This window comes from Balaenoptera physalus (genome assembly GCF_965194825.1).
Source record: "Balaenoptera physalus genome assembly, chromosome: 8".
In the NCBI taxonomy this organism is placed as follows: domain Eukaryota; kingdom Metazoa; phylum Chordata; class Mammalia; order Artiodactyla; family Balaenopteridae; genus Balaenoptera; species Balaenoptera physalus.
In genome coordinates this window covers 1805053-1824732 of record NC_138887.1, presented here as the reverse complement: position 1 = coordinate 1824732, position 19680 = coordinate 1805053, and the positions used below count along the sequence as shown (strand labels likewise).

Here is a 19680-nt window from a genome sequence, read left to right as displayed (position 1 = left end):
CCAAAGATGCATCCCAGTTGGTCATGGTGTATAATCCTTTTAATATGTTGTTGAATTTGGTTTGCTAGTGTTTAGTTGAGGTTTCTTGTATGTATGTTAATCAGGTATATTATCTTATAAATTTCTTTTCTTTTGGTGTCTTTGTCTGGTTTTGGTATCAGAGTGGTACTTGCCTCACAAAATGAGTTTGGAAGTGTTCCCTATTCTATTTTTTTTGAATGAAGTTTAAGAAATTCTGGTATTAATTCTTCTTTAAATATATGGTAGAATTCATCTATGTTGACATCTGGTCCTGGAGCTTTCCTTGCTAGAAAGTTTTTGATAACTGATTCAGTCTTCTTATTTATTATTGGTCTGTTCATGTTTTCTGTCTTTTTCTTATTTCTGAATTCAGCCTCTATATTTTGTATGTTTATAGGAATTTGCCATATATTCTAACTTATTCAATTTGTTGGCATATAGTTTTTCATAATAGTCCTCTTTTATGATTTATGAAAGAAAATAATCATCTTTTCTCTTTCTGTGGCATCAGTTGTAATTTCTCTTTCATTTCTGATTTTATTTTTTCTGATTTTATTTGTCTTCTCTCTTTTTTCCTTTGTTAGTCTTGCTCATTGTTTGTCTTCTTAGTTTATCTTTAAAAAAAAACAGCTCTTAGTTTCATCATTGTTCTATTTTTGTGTTTTCTACTTTATTTATTTCTGCTGTAGTGTTTATTCCTTCTTTACTTCGCCTAACTTTGGGTTTAATTTGTCTTTCTTTTTCTAGTTTCTTGAGGTGTAAAGTTGGGTGTTTATTTGATGTTTTTCTATTTTTCTAACATAGGCTTTTATTGCTATAAATTTACCTCATAGTACTGCTTTTTCTGCATCTCATAAATTTTAGTATTTTGTGTCTTTGTTTACATTTGTCTCATGATATTTTGTTGTCTTCTTTGACTCAGTGGTCCCAGGATGTGTTGTTTAAATTCCACATATTTGTGAATCGTTTCATTTTCCTTCTGTTATTGATTTCTAGGTCCACTTCATTGTGGTTGGAGGATATACTTGGTGTGAGCTTAATATTTTTATATTCGTAAAGACATGTTTTGTGACCCATCCTAGAGAATGTTTGTATGCACTTGAGAAGAATCCATTTTCTTCTGCTGTTGCATGGAACATTCTGTGGATCTGTTAAGTTCATTTGGTCTATTGTGTTGTTCAAGTCTGGTAGTTCCTTATTGATTTGCTGTCTGAATATTCTATCCATTATTCAAATTGGAGTATTGAAATCTCCTACTATTACTGTATTGATGTCTATTCTTCATTTCAGCTCTGTCAGTGTTTGCTTTATATATTTATATACGCTGATGTTGGGTGTATATATATGTTATATCTTCCTGTTGAATTGATTCCTTAATCATTATATAATGACCTTTTTTGTTTCTTATTACAGTTTTTTATTATTTCAAAGTGATTTTTTTGGATATATGTACATCCATCCTTGCTCTGTTTGGTTGTCATCTGCATGGGATATTTTTCCATGTTTCACTTTCAGCTTATAAGTGTCCTTAAATCTACAGTTAATCTCTTGTAGACAGCATATAGTTGGATGATCTTGTTTTGTCCATTAAGCCATGTCATGTTTTTTACAGGGGAGTTTAATCTATTCACATTTAAAGTTATTATTGATAGGTAAGGGACTACTATTGTCATTTTGTTAATTATTTTCTGTATGTTTGTAGTTCTTTTGTTCCTTTCTTCCAGTGTTGCTGTCATCCTTTGTTATCTGACTTTTTTGTGTATTGATACACTTTGATTCCTTTCTCTTTTTTAAAGATATTTTCTTTTTGGTTATCATGAAGCTTACGTATAAATCTTATAACAGTCTACTTTAAGCTGATAACTTAGTTCATATGCAAGTCTGTATTGCATATGAATTGCATATGAAAGTCTATACTTATACTCTCCCCTGCACAGTATGTTATTGATGTCACAAGTTACATCTTTTATATTGTACATCTAATTACAGGTTTTTATACTTATATTTTTGATACTTTTGTCTGTAACTTTTATACTAGTTTAAGATGTGATTTATGTATCACCCTTACAGTATTACATTAGTCTGTATTTGCTGTGAGATTTATACTTTTTAATGTTGCTGTTAAGTGTTCTTTCATTTCATTTCATTTGATGAACTCTCTTTAGCAATTCTTGTAAGGCAGTTCACTCACTTGGGCAGAGCACTGAGATGCTGGGACTTCTAATGGTGTTGAACTCTTTCAGTTTTTGTTTTCCTGGGAAACTCTTCATCTTTCCTTCATTTTCAAAGGACGGTTTGACAGGTATAGTATTCTTGGTTCATAGTTTTGTTTGTTTGTTTCTGCACTTTGAATGCTTCATTATGTACTCTCCTAGCCTGGAAGGTTTGTGCCAAGACATCCACTGACTTCTAATCACTGATAGTATTATTTGTGTGTGTGGGTACCCTTTATTTGATGAATTGCTTTTCTCTAGCCACTTTCATAGTTCTGTCATTGTGAATATTGTCAAATTAATAACAATGTTTCTTGGTGTAGTTCCCTTTAGTACAACATATTTGGTATTCTTTAAGGTTTATGAATCTGGATTCCCATTCCCTCTGCAGATTTAGAAAGTTCTTTGGTATTATTTCTTTAAATAAGCTTTCTAGTCCTTTCTCTTTCTCTTCTTAAGGGAACTCCATAGTGCATGTATTGATTTAGGTAATGATATCAAATAAGTCTCATAGGATTTCTTCACTCTTTTTTTCTTTTTGTTTCTCAGACTGGATAATTTCAAATGATCTGTCTTTTAATTCATTGATTCTTTTCTATGCTTGATTGAGTCAACCTTTGAAGCTCTATTGAATTTTTAAGTCCAATCACTGTATTTTTCAAACTAGAATTTCTGTTTGGTTCTTTTTTATGGTTTGTATCTCTTTGTTGTACTTCTTGGGTTTTGTGTGTATGTATGTGTTTGTGTGTGCACACACATGCACGTGTGCACCTTGTTTTCTTGATTTTATCTGTGTTTTCTTGTAGTTTACTGAGTTTCTTTAAGATTATATTGAATTCTTTTTAGGTGATTCATAGATCTTCATATCTTTGGCCTTTGTAGCTGGTTATTGGAGCTTTTTTTTGTTGTTGTTCTTTTATGGTGTCATGTTTTATTGATTCTTTGTGATCCTGGTATGCTGGAATTGGTGCCTGTGCTTTTAAAGAAAAGTTTCCTCTTCTAATCTTTATGGTCTGGCTTCAGGAGAGAATGACCTTTACCAGACTAGAGTTTCTAGGAGTTTCTCTTATCTTTCTTATGGCTACACCTCCTCAAGTCTTGCTTTTTCCTGGGGTGGATGTCTTAGAATTATTTCTTCTCTCAATCCTACAGAGCCATGTCAGGTTATGAGAGTCACATCAGGTGCTAAGAGCAAACCACTCCTTTTTCCTGAGGGCAGTGCCTGAAATGCCAAGGCTTTTTATGCATCTTCCATTTCTCTCCCTCCCTCCTAAAGGGGATGTCTTGGAGTTTGCTCCTTCTCTGTAGTCTGCAGAGTCATGCCAAGTGCCCCAAGAGTCACCTTTCTCTTTTCCCCAGGGCAGTGCCCTTGCTTCTGAGCCATGGGTTGCAAGCTCCATCTCTCTTCCTTTCTCCTGAAGGAACAGTCTCAGGGTTGTGTGCCTTCACCAAATTTGCAGAGTTTAACTTGCTGCAGGCTTCCATACCGCCTGCTTAGATCTGTGTGCCAGCTGTCAGGGCACACATGCCAGGTGCCATGAGTTTCAACCCCTTTTCTTTGTTCTCAGCTTTCTCTAAATGATTCGGCCATGCTAATTTCCTCAGAGTTCTAGGTGCAGTAAGAGAGAAGCAGACCTCCAGAAGGAGTCCGCATGGGAAGTGACCCCAAGCTTGGGAAAGCCAAACCTTCACGTTGCATTTTCCTTCCCCTGAGGGAGAAGTTGTGGTCTAGAGGGATCTCTCTGGGTGCTGAGTTTTGGTGACCTGGGAAAGTGGTGATGCAGTCAAAGTGAAACAGTTTCTCCTACCATTTTCAGTGTGTCTGATCTTGGGTTTTGTGGTCCCTGGGGGTGCTGGAACATTTCTACTATATTCAGGAGTTCCTAAAAAGTATTTTCATCCCTGAATCATTGTCAAATCAGTGTTTTTGTGCAGTGAAGACTGGAATCTCCTATTCTGCCATGTGGCTGACAGCATTCCTTTTGGATATAGTTAACAATCCAGCTAACAAATCAAGTTAATAATCCCTGCCTCTTAATTAGAATATTTAGACCAATTACATGTAATTTAATTATCAATGATTTGGATTTAAATCGACCATTTTTCCACTTTTTTCTATTTGTCCCATCTCTTGTAAGTTTTTCCTTTTATTCTTTCTTTTGGATGATTGTGCCTTTTAAAGAATGATATACTGTTTTATAGTCTTGCTCATTGCTTTATTGTTTTCAAATCATACTGCTGATTTATGTGGATGGGTTTTTATCATTCTATTATATATCATTTAACCTGGTTTTCTATTCTTCTGGTTTTGCTCCTTCCCTATCTTTGGATTGATTAAACTTTTTTTTAACTGACTTTTTTCTTGTTATATTTTTTTCACTCTTTTTCTGGATTTGTTTAAAATTTTAACATATTCTTTGTAGCAGAACCAAAACTTACTTAGTTTATATACCTTCCAAAAGAGTACAAAAGCCTTAAAGACCTTTAACTGTTATGACCTGTTTTCATCTTTCAAGGTTTTGTTTTCTAGTACTCTAGTTTTTTTTTTTTTTTTAATTTTTCACTTATTATTAAGATTGTTTCAGAATGTCAGTGTCTGTTTAGATTTACCCACAGTTTTATCCATTTCTTTGCTTACGATTTCTTCTTGCATCTCAGTCTTTCCGTATCATGTATTTTTCCTTCTTCCTATATTTATTGTTCCACTGAAATCTGAGGATTCATTACTTTGATCAGTTCTGGAAATTTTTTCTGCCAGAACATCTTTGAAAATTACCTGTTGCCCCATTTGCTTCTCTTGAACTCCCATTTAGTATGTTTCAGGTTATCTCATTGATTTCTCCACCTCTCTCTTACTTTTTTTTCTTTTTTAAAATATGTTCTTCATTCTCAGTAATTTCTTCAATTATTTATTGCATTTAATTGTTCTGGCTCCAGCAAGGCCTAATCTGATGTTCAGTCTGTCCACTGAGTTTTTAATTTCACTCCATTTTTTACTCCCTTCATTAATTGTAATTTAAGTAGGTAATTTTTCAAATATACTTTCTCTTTTATTGTGATATAAATTTCCTTTCCTGTGTTTTCATACCACTTTTATGTCTTCATGTGTTCTAAGGATACTTCATATCATTTTTTTCTATTTTAGGTCACTGGAGCTCCATTATCTGAATTGCTTGATGGTCTAATTTGGCAGTTTGTTGACCCCACTGTTGTTTCTTAGTTCATCCTCTGCTACATAATTCTGGCTGATAAGTCATGTTTGTCAGTCCTTTATCAGTAGCTGTAGCCCCTTTGGCTTAGGTTGTGTGTGTTTTTCTGTAAAGTTACTATGTTTGCTTTTGCCTAATGTTCCATGGTTGTTCTCAATCAAAGCCAAATTTTTATGTTAATTTCTGACTTGGGTATCTTGTACCACACAGAAAGTACAACAAAACCCCACACCCACTTTGAAAGCAAACCATCGTGTAGGAATTCACAGAGGAGTTTTGCTTTCCCCCATCCCTCCACTCCATCACCCCCTCCTGCTGCCCCCTCCCTACCCTATTGAGAGGCTTTCTTGTTATTTCCCTTTTGTAATTGAATTTCTTTTCCTGCTCCACTGTTTTACTTAGAGTCTTTCTTGGTTGTTTATTTTGTTTGTTTTTAACAGCTTTAAGCCTTTTTTCCTTAGCTCTTTTGTTTGTTGAATTATAACACTCTGGAATACTCAGATTGGCATGAAATGAAATAGGGACTCAGCTAATATTAGGTTTGTAATTTTCATTTTTAGCACCTTTCTGTCTTTCTTTCTGTCTCTCCCTGTCTTCCTTTTTTCCTTTCTACTTTTTTCTTCCTCTCTTATTGTTGAAATATAAGTACACAGTATCTTTGCTGTGTTATGTTCAGTTAGGTGATTTTTAGCAGGGTGATTTTTCAGACTATCTAGTGCACCATATGGTTGGAAATGTGAATTCTTTTTCTGTATTTTTAAATGTCATTTCTCTCCTCTCACTCCTATCTTATCTGCTTGCTTTTTTCAATTAGAAATATACTACTTTAAAAAACTTTAATATGACAGTTTAAATCTCTAATAATTTCAAAACCTAAATTATAATTTATCTTTAATCTTTCTTCTAAAAAATCTGGTTTTCTAATACAGGTTTCATTTCTTGTGGAGCAACTACCATTTCAGTGACAATGCTGAGTGAAGAGTCAATTCTTTTGTCTTTTGCTTCAGGACTGAAGTAGACTACATTGCAAAGTTAAATTTTTCTTTATTCTAAAGTTCTGGGATTCATTATGCTTCTTAGGAGTGGATTCCAACTTTCATAGAATTCAAACTATTATATAACCCTTTACTTTCTTCCTCTTCCCTTTGGCTCTGCTTTGAAACTGAGCTTTATCTCATAGTTCTCTGCCTGCTTTACTGATATGAGTGAGTGTACATCATCCATGTTGATGTTCCTACCACGAGAGGGACAACTTTGTGTTTTTGTTTTAAAATTTTTCGACAGTTCTTCATTGGGATGTTGTCCTGTAAGATCCGGACACCCTACCTCTCATTTGCTCACTGAGCACTGAGATCACCAGTCTTTTCTATGCAAATTCACAGTTCTTTCCATTTCATCCAAGATACTGTAAGCCTCTCCCTTTTTGTTTTTTTGGGGTTTTTTTTGGCTTTTTAATTCCAGCCCCATTTGATGACTATAGTCATTTTTCAAAGAGATTCCCCAAATATAGGTGTTAACCAAAGGTTTCCAACGAACTCTATCTTAAAAGTGTTTTGTCCATAACACCTGGTACATAATGAATTCTCCCCTCATGGATACTGGAGCTCCAATTCAACTCTGGTCGTGTATAATGTATGACATTTTTTGCCTATCCTAGGACTCCCATCGCTTGCTGGACTAATGTAGAGCACATATTAAGCCTTTCTAGTCGCCTTTTTCAGTACCTAATGTGGCATGATCAGTTGAGCAGATTATGGTATTTAAAGTAAGCTGTTCAACTTCTCCATGCAGAATTTTATATAGTTTACAAACTGCTTACTGTTGAAGTGGTAATGATTTCTTGTTCTAGTCTTGTAATCAATAACCAATAATTATAGAACATATTCCTTCCATATATGCTTAATAATTCTATAAAATTTGGGGGTGGGTTGGTGAAGGGAGGAGTAGCTTGGGCCAGGCAATCTGATGTTTATTCAGTTGTATTAATTCTTTGTATCTTAAACCAGGTGATTAATCTATGAAGAATTTCTATAATTATGATTTGTTCTTATGTCATCCAAATTTGTCCAAAAATTTTTACTTTAAAATCTTTAATCTTTACCCAACTCAGAGAATTCTTCAGTTTCACACTTTGTTTGGTACAAATAACTAACCCCATGTCAACCATCAACATACTCATTATTTTAAAAAAATTTAGTCAATGATTCAAATAATTTATTGCCTTCTTTCCATTTTTATCAAATAAGAGATTTATCCTCATTCTCCTCCTTAGAAAGAAAACAGGAAACAGGAATCTGATTTACATGATAATTTTTGTTCTTGTCAGGTTTTGTGAGGTATAGTTTCATTGGTTTTTTTTTTCTTCTTTTTTTCTCCTGCATAGAGTGTCAGGAAGCCAAGTGATTATGATCATGTCTCCTGATACTTTTATTTGTAGTCTTGCATTTAAATATAGTTAATTGGATACCAGATTTGTAGCTAATTAATTCATAAGCACTTCCTTAACCAAAATTGTAAATAGCAGCAAATTTGACAGAATTTATTAGAAGTACAAGAAAACCATTTAGACTATAAAAATATAGTAATTCAGTAATAGAATGAGTTGAATGCAGTATATTGAAAAACACTTTTACAATTATTTATAGAAATTTTCATCGGAGGGGTGTAATTTGTAAGGTATCTGGAGAAGTCAGTAGATTGAGATGCACCATTAGTGGTTATAGATGAGCACGATTTCATTTACCCCTGCTCCTGACTACATGAGAGGCGCAGGTGAGCATAGGAGAACTTAGCAGAACTAACTAGCTTGTCGAGGGTGTGAACTCATGACCATACCTCATGCTTTACCACGTAAGGCTTACCAGCCACTGAAAAGTATAAGCCTCTTGTTACTTTTAGGAGTCAAGCCAGAATAATTACTACAAGTAAAAAGGTAATTAATTATAGATCAGAATTATGCCTTAATTATTTTGTAAATTTGATTTTTGAAACAGAGCTAGAAGTTTTAACATGTGCTGTATTCCATCTTTAAACCTAATTTTTCTTTATTTACACAGTGGAGCAGATGTCTCAGGATATGCTTCTTAAAGATTCTTAAAGTACATTTCTTTAAGAACATTTAATTGTTAGAGTACCTTTCTGAAAGTACATTTAATTTCAAAGAGCTGTCTTGTTTTTGCTCTTAAGCCCATCCATATATTATTCAAAACCAAAGGGACCAAAAAATTTGGTTATATATTGAAATATTTTCATTGTGTTGTATATGGAAGTACATTTAGAAATATTTGAGGTTTATAGGTGATATCTTTTCAGTTTTACAGGTGTTATTTATATTTTATGAATTCAAGAAAAAATAAGGACCTTGAGAATTTGTTTCCCCTGCTTCTAAATACATAAGCGTCCTTATTTGTTCTAAAATTACATTTATGTGATAATTTTTTCATACTGTATTTCTATTTCAGGCTAAAAATCTCATAGAGAGATTTTTTAATCAACAAGTGGAAGTTCTGGGCAGACGTGCAGAGCCGTTGCCTGAGATATATTACATTGAAGGTACTCTCCAAATGGTTTGGATTAATCGCTGCTTCCCAGGGTATGGAATGAATATCCTGAAACACCCAAAATGTCCTGAGTGCTGTGGTATGTAATGAACTATGACTTTATGGTTTATATGTATGAAAATTCACTTGTCTTCATTATGCCTAAGTGAATGTCTATCACTTATTTTTACTATCATTTAGGTTTGAAGTAGTGTGTTTGAAAAGACTATGTCAATTTGAAGATTTAAAAGAAAAAGGCCAACTTAATTCTGGCCTTGTTTTAATACTAGAGTGAAGAGGGGTTGGGGTGTTAGGCAGTTGTCTGGGAGGAAGCACAAATACTAGTTATGAGACACCTAGAGTTACTTATCTTAACAGCCAAAATATATTTTAGAATCAATTTTTGAAGAGTTTACATTTGTATAGTCTGGTTTAGGTAACTTTTTACTTTTTTTAAAAGTAAGTATATGAGTTGCTTTATTACCAGTTGTTCCTTCTGACCGTTGATCCTAGCACTAAAGGATCTGAGCAGCTATCTGGCTTCCCATCTTTGTGCTCATTATAGGACCGTCTGTAGAGGCTGTTTAGGATGAGGACATGGGTTCACAGTCTCTGAATTTCCATCTGCAGCTGTGGAGTGAGCCAATTAACCTTCAGTCTTGAAAGACTTTCTAACATAAATATCACTACATTAGTGCCATTGTTTGAGTCTTCTCTGTTCTTCCCTCTTTTCTACTATCTTATGTTAGATTAAAAACCTTTTTATATGGTAGAGCACTAAATATTATTTTTGCTTTGCTTTATTTAACTTGGTTAGATTTTGCTTTACTTTTTCATAATTTTGTCTTTGTTTAAGGATATGAAATTTGACAAAATGTACTGAAAATTTATCTCAGGAAACACAATACAAATTTAACAAATAAAGCACTTACAAATGCCAACCTTGTGACTGTTTTGATAATCTGTGATTACGCATATCACGCTAGAGCACAGAAAATGATGAAGAAAAGCCTGGCAATGCCAAATAGTGAGACCAAAACTTAGTAGTTTAGCTGTCTGTTAAATACATTTATATTGTCTGTCAATAAAGCCTTAAGACAAACTAAAAATTTTAAATAGTTGCATCTCATTAATTCTAAGAATTTTGAAATAAACATAGCTCTTTCAGTTGAAATGATAGGTTTCATCATAATGATGAAATTATTATGAATAATAATTTTATCATTGGAGTTTTTTTGTGTTTATAGAAGTTCAGATAACACAATTTTCAGGTACTCTAATTTTACCATGTAATTATAACATTCGAGTTATTATATGCTGTACTATTTGATCAAGTTCATTAAGCAACTCTTTTATTCCTGACAACAAACACCATGGGAAGTATATAATAAAATTGTTATATAAATCTCCAAAATGTTTTCTGCATCTAAAATACTGCTTTGCTCTCCCAAATATATGTCTTGGCCCACAGAGCTTAGAGATACAGGAGATGCATCCAGGAAACAATTAGAGAACAAGAGACCACCAAACTACAGGGAAGAGAACAGAAAGGAGATTATATAAAGCAAACTAAGTTAGAGATAGGATGAATCTCTATATAGGATTAATATAATTGAAAAAAAGGCTTTCTGAGTGATTTGAGACTTGAGGTAACACTTTGAAGATACAGGCTTAGCAAGGACCACCCAAGCAAGGGCATGACTGAGTGTCAGATTTCTGGGGGAATTTTGCTTGACAGGGACTACAAGATTAGTATCAGAAGAGCTGTGGGGAATGACAGGCTTTGAAAGCAAAGTGGGAGAGTTCAAATTTAATGTGGCAATAAGAGTCATATCTTTGCATAGAGGAGAGAAATAACATTTATTTTTTGAATTTTATGGGATCATTATCATTGCTCAGTATACTTACCAAGTAATGATTTGCTATATCTCAGTTTGTGTTGTTCTATGGTAAATAAATATTTTAATTTAGAATTACCTTTATGCTATTATCATCTCTGTTCGATTACTTAAGCGAGACTGCGCTCCTTTTTTGCACAGAACTCATTAAATATAATGTGACCTTCAGGTCCCCATCATATACAGTTATTTTTACAGAATTTTTACAGTGATTAATACAGTCTATATTACAGAAGGCTATCACTCTAAAAATTTTAAAGAGCACATACTCCCCAAAAAACATTTATATCATTCTCCAAATTGGTAGGCACTATAAAATATAACAGTAGTTACAAGACAAAATTAACATATTAAATGAACTTATCCATTCAAGTGTGAAATGGAATACTAGATAGAAGCACATAAAACATATGAGATGCTTTGTAAAGTGACTTAACTTCCAAAATGAAGACACACCAAGTTTATATTCAGCAAAGATTGAGATAAGCATGTCTATTATGTGAGGGAAGTTTATGTACTTTCTCAGCAGCTGGTAAAGTAAACGGTGACGTTTTCTTCTTTTTTGGATATCTTTACTCATTTAATCTTTATGTCTAGATCACAGATAAAGATCGTTTGCTTATAAACCTAGAGACTTAACATTTCTACCTGTATTATTTTTCTCATTTCTAGTTAATTTAGCATTTTAAATTGATTTTCACTGAAAGTATTTCTTTACACATTTATCATTGCTTACTATATGCATCATTTTGTCAATCATTTTGACACTGAATAATGAAAAAGTTCTAATTTGTGAATTATAGATGTCTCATAATTTCATAAATTATATCATAAAGATACTACAACCAAAGACCAGCTAGAATATTGTATTGTTTCTTATAGAATTTTTTAAAACACAGATTCTAAAATATGTTTTAGTGTGTAATTTCTGTAGTTTCTATTATTTCGTAAGACTGTATATTTTGCTTTCCTTTTTATTTTATTCCTATTTAAGCTCATCAAATAACATTTTTTTTGACATAATATCCCACTCCTCCTTCTTCTTCCTCTTTAAACTATGGCACTGTCTCAAAGTTACCTGAAGACCTTCTCAAAAATATATCCAAGGTGTGGGAGCCACACATTTACGTTTATAAGCATCCTGGGTGATTTGATGGACATGAAAGTTTGAGTCTCTTGAGTATTGGTGTTGATAAAGTGATACCTAGATAGGACGCCTTTCCTCCTAATGAGGCAGCAGACTGTTTTTCATTGAATGTTTTGGATGAATGTATAGCTCACTAATAGTTTATGCAGCACTGTTGTTTTCTGTTGCTTTCTTTATAAATAAGGTTTTCTGTTGCACATCCAAAGCTTTGGGGAGTCCCAGGAAACTTAAGCAAGGAGCTCTTTCATGGTGATACAGTGTTTGTGTTAGTAGTTAGAAATAATTAGGTTACAGGTTAAACATCTTGAGATAATTTTATTAATAAAGTGTACTTTTGTAATTTAATTATGCAGTGAAAGTGAATTGTTTAGTAGATACAATTGTTTTTAATAAGGTATTTTAGACTCTAAAAATTTATCCTGCTCAGACATGCAACCATGAACTCTTGTTTTAATTTTACATCTAAGGACCAAAAAAAATGATAACAAAAAAATATGCCATCAACAAAGCAGACTTTAAGGCAAGAAGTCTTACTAGTTACACAGGCATTAAGTAATGATGAAAGGATAAGTCTAACAAGAAGAGGTGAAAATAAAATATTTCTAAATCTGTGAGGACTTAACGTAGGTCTGAAATACACAAAACAAAAATTGTCAGGTAATACTGGCATATAAAACCATATAGAAAAAATTAAGATTGGACCCAGCTAAAAATTCACTTCCAGATGTATTACAGACATATATACATAAAGAACTGTAAATGTTTTAGAATATAACAAGAAAATATCATGTCTTCAGCATCAGAAAAAGATTTCCAGAAAAACACCCAAAAATCACTAACTTTAATAAAAAAAGATTTTGTCTACATAAAAATTGAGTGCTTATCAAAAGATACTGCAAAGAGAGAAAATATAATCTACAGAATGGGAAAATTGTTTATAGTGGATATAACCAACAAAAGACTAGGATATATAAAGAACCCATAGAAGACATTTTTTTTTAAAGTTATAATAGTTAACATTTATTGACCACTTATCAGTTTCTATTTTTTTTTTTAGAGTATTAGTCATTTTTTATTATTTATTTATTTATTTATGGCTGTGTTGGGTCTTCTTTTCTGTGCGAGGGCTTTCTCTAGTTGTGGCAGGCGGGGGCCACTCTTCATCGCGGTGCACGGGCCTCTCACTATCGTGGCCTCTCTTGCTGCGGAGCACAGGCTCCAGATGCGCAGGCTCAGCAATTGTGGCTCACGGGCCCAGTTACTCTGGGCATGTGGGATCTTCCCAGACCAGGGCTCGAACCCATGTCCCCTGCATCGACAGGCAGATTCTCAACCACTGCGCCACCAGGGAAGCCCAGAAAACATTTTTTAAAAAGACGAAACAATTTTGAAAAATGGGAAAATATTTGAACAAGTAATTCACAAAAGAGTAATTCCAAATGGTCAATGGATCCATGAAAATATGTTCAACCTTTTTGTAATCAGGGAAATGTAAATTAAAAACAAAATGAGCTCCTACTACGCAACTATCAGGTGGGCAAAAAATAAATAGTCTCAATACACTGGTGTTCAAAAAAATGTGGAGTCTCAGAGCAGCATACACTGCCTGGGTGAGTATAAATCTTGCCCCTTGGGCAACAGTTTGGCATTATTGTAAACATGACGATGCACATACTCTATGATCTAGCATTTGACTCTCAGGGAAATTTCCTCTCAGCATATTTTCTCATAGTCCCAAACTAGAGACAACCCAAATGTCTGTTCATAGTAAAATGTACAGATAAACAGTGATGTATTCATACAATGGAACGGCTGTAATTGGTGAATGGGAATTACAACCACTTGAATACATTTTATAAACATAACTTGTGGAAAAGAAGCTAAGCACAATGGAATTCATGTAATTTAGGCATAGCTAAACTCTGTTTTATAGAGACTTATTTGTGAATACTGAAAGCTAAAACCATAGTGCAATCCAAGGAAATTATCACCATGACACAGAAGAAGACTAGTGCTGACTTGTGAAGGGGAAGGAGTGTGGGTGGGTGGGACATAGGCAGAGTGTTAAGGGGTGGCAGATTTCTACGTTATGGCCTCAGTTGTTTCTAGACAGGTTTTCTATGCAAGCGTTCATTATACTGAACATTTATGTCTTATTTTTTCTATGTGTTAGATTTTATAATAAAAAGGTAAAAAATTAAAATTTTCCCTTAAAGCTTGAACACCATTGTTAACAACACTAAAGGCACGCTAAGGAAAAATAATAAGTGCTTTCTTTCTCTAATAATTCGAATCTATCATTTGTGTATAGTATCACCTGATTTTTGTCTTCATAAATTTATAATTTTAATAGAGCTATCAGTAAATGGTTCATTATAATGACTTTTTTTCTGTTAACCATTAAGTTGTAAATATCATTCCATATTACTCTACTGTCTTCTTATTACTTTTATTTGTTAAAAATGACCAAGTAATCATAGGAATTATGTTTAAACATTTTGTTTATGTTGGAATTTAGATTATTTCCTATTTTAATTATTATAGTAAATGTTATTTACAAGAATACTTAACCAGCTTTTATTTTTTGAGTATTTCCTTGTATAAATTTACAGAAATGTGAGTAATAATCTTAAATAATGGGCATTTTGAGTTTTCACATTTTTGGTGTGTTATTTTAACAGTTCAAAACGTTCACACTATCTTATCTTAACCTCTCTCACAATGTATGTGTAACTACAGACATTTTCGAATGACCTCTAATTGCTTCTGAGCATGACTTTTCAAAAATTAAAAAGTAAAATTTTATAGCCATGAAGAGTAAAGACTGTATCTCTCACCCTGCTGCGTTCTGCTTTGACATCCTTACCTGGGAGATTTCACAGGTCTGCCTGCCACTCAGGGCTTGTTAACTGGACAACCGTCCATAGCACTTCATAACTGCCCATTCCCTTCTCTCTCCCCCACTGCCTTCCTGCAGTTACATTCTTGGTTAGATCTTTCACCCAAATTCATCTGCTTGTCTTCATTCCCACTGCAGTCATCTTAATTTGGATTCCATTTTCTTGTGCCTGGAAAGATTAGTCTTTTCCTAACTGGTATCCCTTTACTTTTTCTCCTTTTCAGTCCATATCTCACATTGCTTCCGATTATACTTGTAAATTCCAAGTGTAATCATCTCATTACTTTAAAACCTACAATAATAAAACCCTGGCTTCATAGCATAACTCACTATACCCTTTGTAAGCCAAATCTTATCTTGAGCAACTAACCCTTTATTGTAACACTGATGTCATTTTTTATATTTTATTCCTCCAGGAAATGTGTTAGAATTCAGAAATACATAGCATGCTTACTAAATGTCTGGCACTGGGGATACATTGATGAGAGACATGAACAAGTTGCTTCTCTTGTGTTTGTATTTTGTCTGGTCAAGCAGCTTATAAACAAACAGGTGAATAAAGTCATTGCATATGATGATAGGCACAATAACAAGCATTAAACAAGGTGATATGATGCACCCTAGTGTACCTGGCAGGATTTAAACAGTAAACAGGAGGTCTGCTCACTAGTATTTTGAATAGGATTGAATGAAAGTGCCACTGTCAGAGGTCTAGGTAGGGATAAGGGATGTTGAGGCCCTGGGACTACAGCATCTTGAAGCAGCTACCATCCATAGGCTTGAAGAATGAAGATGAGGGAAGAATGAGACAGTGGCCTGTGAGAGTTGGGGAAACAGGGCCGCCTGACACCAGCTGAGCTGTAGGCGCACAGTGAGGCAGCCACTCCATAAAACTGGCAGGAGGCAAGAGGAAGATAAGTGTCCTGTCCTGCCGTCCTCTCGTGGAGCCTTCCTGTGGCCAGACCCAGAGGAAGGGATCCTGGGTGATGGAGTCTATAGAGGTTAGCTCCAAGAGAGGGAGCAGGGCAGAGAAGGGTGGGTGATGGACCAGGTTTTGGGTTCAGTTGGAGACTACCATGGAGAGTGTCTAGGGTGAAACTAGGGGATCCATTAATTGGATTGTCAAGCATGACTTCACTCAGAAAGTGACTCCTGGGACTTCCCTGGTGGTCCAGTGGCTAAGGCCCCGTGCTCCCAATGCAGGGGGCCTGGGTTCGATCCCTGGTCAGGGAACTAGATCCCTCATGCCACGACTAGGAGTTCACATGCTGCAACTACAGATCCTGCATGCCACAACTAAAAGATCCCTCATGCCGCAGCTATAGATCCTGCATGCTGCAACTAAAAGATCCCACATGCCGCAACTAGGACCCGGCTCAGCCAAATATAAATGAATAAATAAAAAAATAAATTTGTTTAAAAAGTGACTCTTGAGTTGAGCCCTGCATGATAAGTGGGAGAAGATTATACAGAGATTTGTGTACTGAGTTTTCCTGGCAGAGAGAAAACACATACAAAGGCATGACTAAGCATGACATGCTTCAGAGCTGATTACTGGCCACGGCAATAGAAAGTAGATTTAGTATATTTAAGACACAATCAAGAAAAAGTGTTTATGGAATGTAAAAGCAGGAGGAAAGGGAAGAATAAAGAGTGGTTCTTATGTTTAAGCATGAGTAGGTGGTATATACTGAAATCCCAGTTGAATTTTTTTATATTATGTGAAGTTGTCGTCTGATTTTATTTCATGTAGAACGCCCAGTTTCTCAGTAGGATTTATTGAAAAGTTCATCCTTTATTCAGTGCGACATTTAAGTATCTCTAAAGGTAGATATGTTTCTGAATACTGTTGTTCCACTGATACGTTAATCTATCCCCAGCAGTCGCACTACTGGGCATATACCCTGAGAAGACCATAATTCGAAAAGTCACATGCACCCCAACGTTCATTGCAGCACCATTTACAATAGCCAGGACATGGAAGCAACCTAAATGCCCATCGACAGATGAATGGATAAAGAAGTTGTGGTACATATATATAATGGAATATTACTCAGACATAAAAGGAAATTAAATTGGGTCATTTGTAGAGATGTGGATGGACCTAGAGTCTGTCATACGGAGTGAAGTAAGTCAGAAAGAGAAAAACAAATATCGTATATTAATGCATATATGTGGAATCTAGAAAAATGGTACAGATGAACCTATTTGCAGGGCAGGAATAGAAACACAGGTGTAGAGAACGGACGTGTGGACATGGGGGGAAGGAGAGGGTGGGATGAATTGGGAGATTAGGTTTGACATAAATACACTACCATGTATAAAATACATAGCTAGTGGGAACCAGCTGTATACTACAGGGAGCGCAGCTCAGTGCTCTGTGATGACCTAGGTGGGTGGGATGGAGGGTGGTGGGAGGGAGGTCCAAGAGGGAGGGGATATATGTATACATATAGCTGATTCACTTCATTGTACAGTAGAAACTAACACTACAGTGTAAAACAGTTATACTCCAATTAAAAAAAAACAGTTATGACTTTTAATGAGTGTCAATCTCTGATAAGGCATGTCCTTTTGTATTTGGTTGGCCAGAAAGTTCGTTCGGGCTTGTCTGTAACATCTTACAGAAAAACCCAAGTGAACTTTTTGGGCAACCCAATGTTATGAGATCCATTGCCTCTCTATTCAGACTTTTGAATCAGCTTGTCAAGTTCTATAAAAATGGCTGTTGGATTTTGATCGCCACTTCACTGAATCTACAATGCTATTTGGGAGAATTGTCATCCTACCAGTATTGAGTCTTTCAATTCATGAACATGGTGTGTGTGTGTGTGTGTGCGCGTGCGTGCACATGTGCTTATTCATTAAAATATATCCCATTAAGTCTTCATTTAAATGTATCCCAATTATAATTGTTCTTATAGAGGTCTTACAAATATTTTACTTAGATTTATATCTAGGTAATTGATTGTTTTAAACGTCTTATTTTGATATAATATTGGACTTCAGAAAAATAGTACAAAGTATTCCTCTTTAACTTTCACCAAACTTATTGGTATAGGCTGAATATTTGTACCCCCCCATAAGTTCATATGCCAAAACCTAATCCCCAGTGTGGTAGTATTTGGTGGTGGGGACTTTGGGAGTTGATTTTTGTGTATAATGTAAGATAAGGCTCCAACTTTATTCATTTGCATGTGGATATTCAGTTTTCTAGCACCATTTGTTGAGGTGACTATCCTTTACCCATGGTATGGTCTTAGCCTCCATGTTGGACATCAGTTGACCATGTACACGAGGGTTTGTTTCTGGGACCTCTCTTCTATTCCATTGGTCTGTATGTCTGTGTTTATGCTAATATCACACGGTTTTGATTACTGTATCTTTGTAATCAGTTTTGAAATCAAAAAGTGTGATTGCTCCAAATCTTTCTTTTTCAGGATTTTTCTGGTTATTTGTGGATCCTGGAGTTCCATGTGGATTTTAAGATGAGGTTTTCTATTTCTGAAAAGAAAAAAAAAATACATTTGGGATCTTGATAAGGATTGCATTGAATTTGTAGATTGCTTTAGGTAGTATTTTTATCTTAATATTAACTCTTCCATGAACACAGGATGTCTTTCCAAATTTACGTTTCCTTTAATTTCTGTCAACAATGTTTTGTAGTTTTCAGTGAACAGATCTTCTGCCTCCTTGGTTAAAGTTATTGCTAAACATTTTATTATTTGTTATGCTATAGCAAATGAATTGTTTTATTCTTTTCCATGTTGGATTATTCATTGCTAATTTATAGAAATACAACTATTTTAGCATTTGGTTTCACATGGTGTGATTTTGCAGAATTTGTTTATTAGATTTAGTAGGGTTTTTAGAGTGTTGATGATTTTATACATATAAGATCGTGATATCTTTGAACAGAAATAATTTTATTCTTCTTTTTCAATTGTATTCATTTATTTTTCTTACCAAATTACCCTATCAAGAACTTCTGATAATGTTGAATATAAGTGGCAAATGTGGACATTCGTAGTGTTCTTAGGGGGAAAACTTTCAGTCTTTCATCGTTGAATATGATGTTAGCTATGAGTTCTTTGTATGTGGCCTTTAACATGTTTAGAGAGTTTTCTTCCATACGTAGTTGATTATTGTTATTATAAAAGGGTATTGACATTGAAAAAATGTTTTTTCTATGTAAATTGAGATGAGCGTATGTTTTTTCCCCCACATTTCATTCTGTTAATGTGGTATATTTTATTGATCAAGGTTTTGAATGTTGAATCATCCTTGCATTCTGGGAATAAAACCCACTTGGTCACAGTTTACAATCCTCTAAATATGTTGCAAATTTGGTGTCCTTACATTTTGTTGAGGATTTTTGTATCAGTATTCATAAGGGATATTGGCCTAATTTTCTTGTAGTGTCTCATCTGGCTGGCTTTAGAGGATGAGTTAGGAAGTGTCTACTCCTCTGAATTTTTGGATGAGTTTGAAAAAAGAATTTGTGTTACTTCTTTAAATTTTAGTAGAATTCACAAGTGAAGCCATCTGGTCCTGGGTTTTCTCTATGAGTAGGTTTTTGATTACTGATTTAATGTCTTACTAGTTTTACATTTATTCAGATTTTCTATTTCTTTATGTGTCATTTTGGTAGATTATGTGTTTCTAGAAATGTGTACAGCAACTATACTCCAAAAAATAAAAAATAAAATAAAAAATAAAAATAAAAATCCTAACCCCCCAAAAAAAGAAAGAAA

General features: G+C 34.4%; 1 protein-coding gene across 4 annotated transcripts in view; it reads left to right on the top strand.

Annotated features, from left to right (window-relative positions):
• The window catches only part of ZPBP (zona pellucida binding protein), a 100425-nt gene that overhangs the window by 50984 nt on the left and 29761 nt on the right, over positions 1-19680 (top strand). For all 4 annotated transcript variants that reach the window (XR_014266922.1, XM_082473271.1, XM_082473269.1 and 1 more), the window contains one exon: positions 8905-9082. Coding sequence is in view for 3 of the 4 variants with exons in the window: in XM_082473271.1 (XP_082329397.1) it covers positions 8905-9082 (178 nt within the window). In the remaining variant the exon portion in view is untranslated. The remainder of the gene's footprint in view (positions 1-8904; positions 9083-19680) is intronic.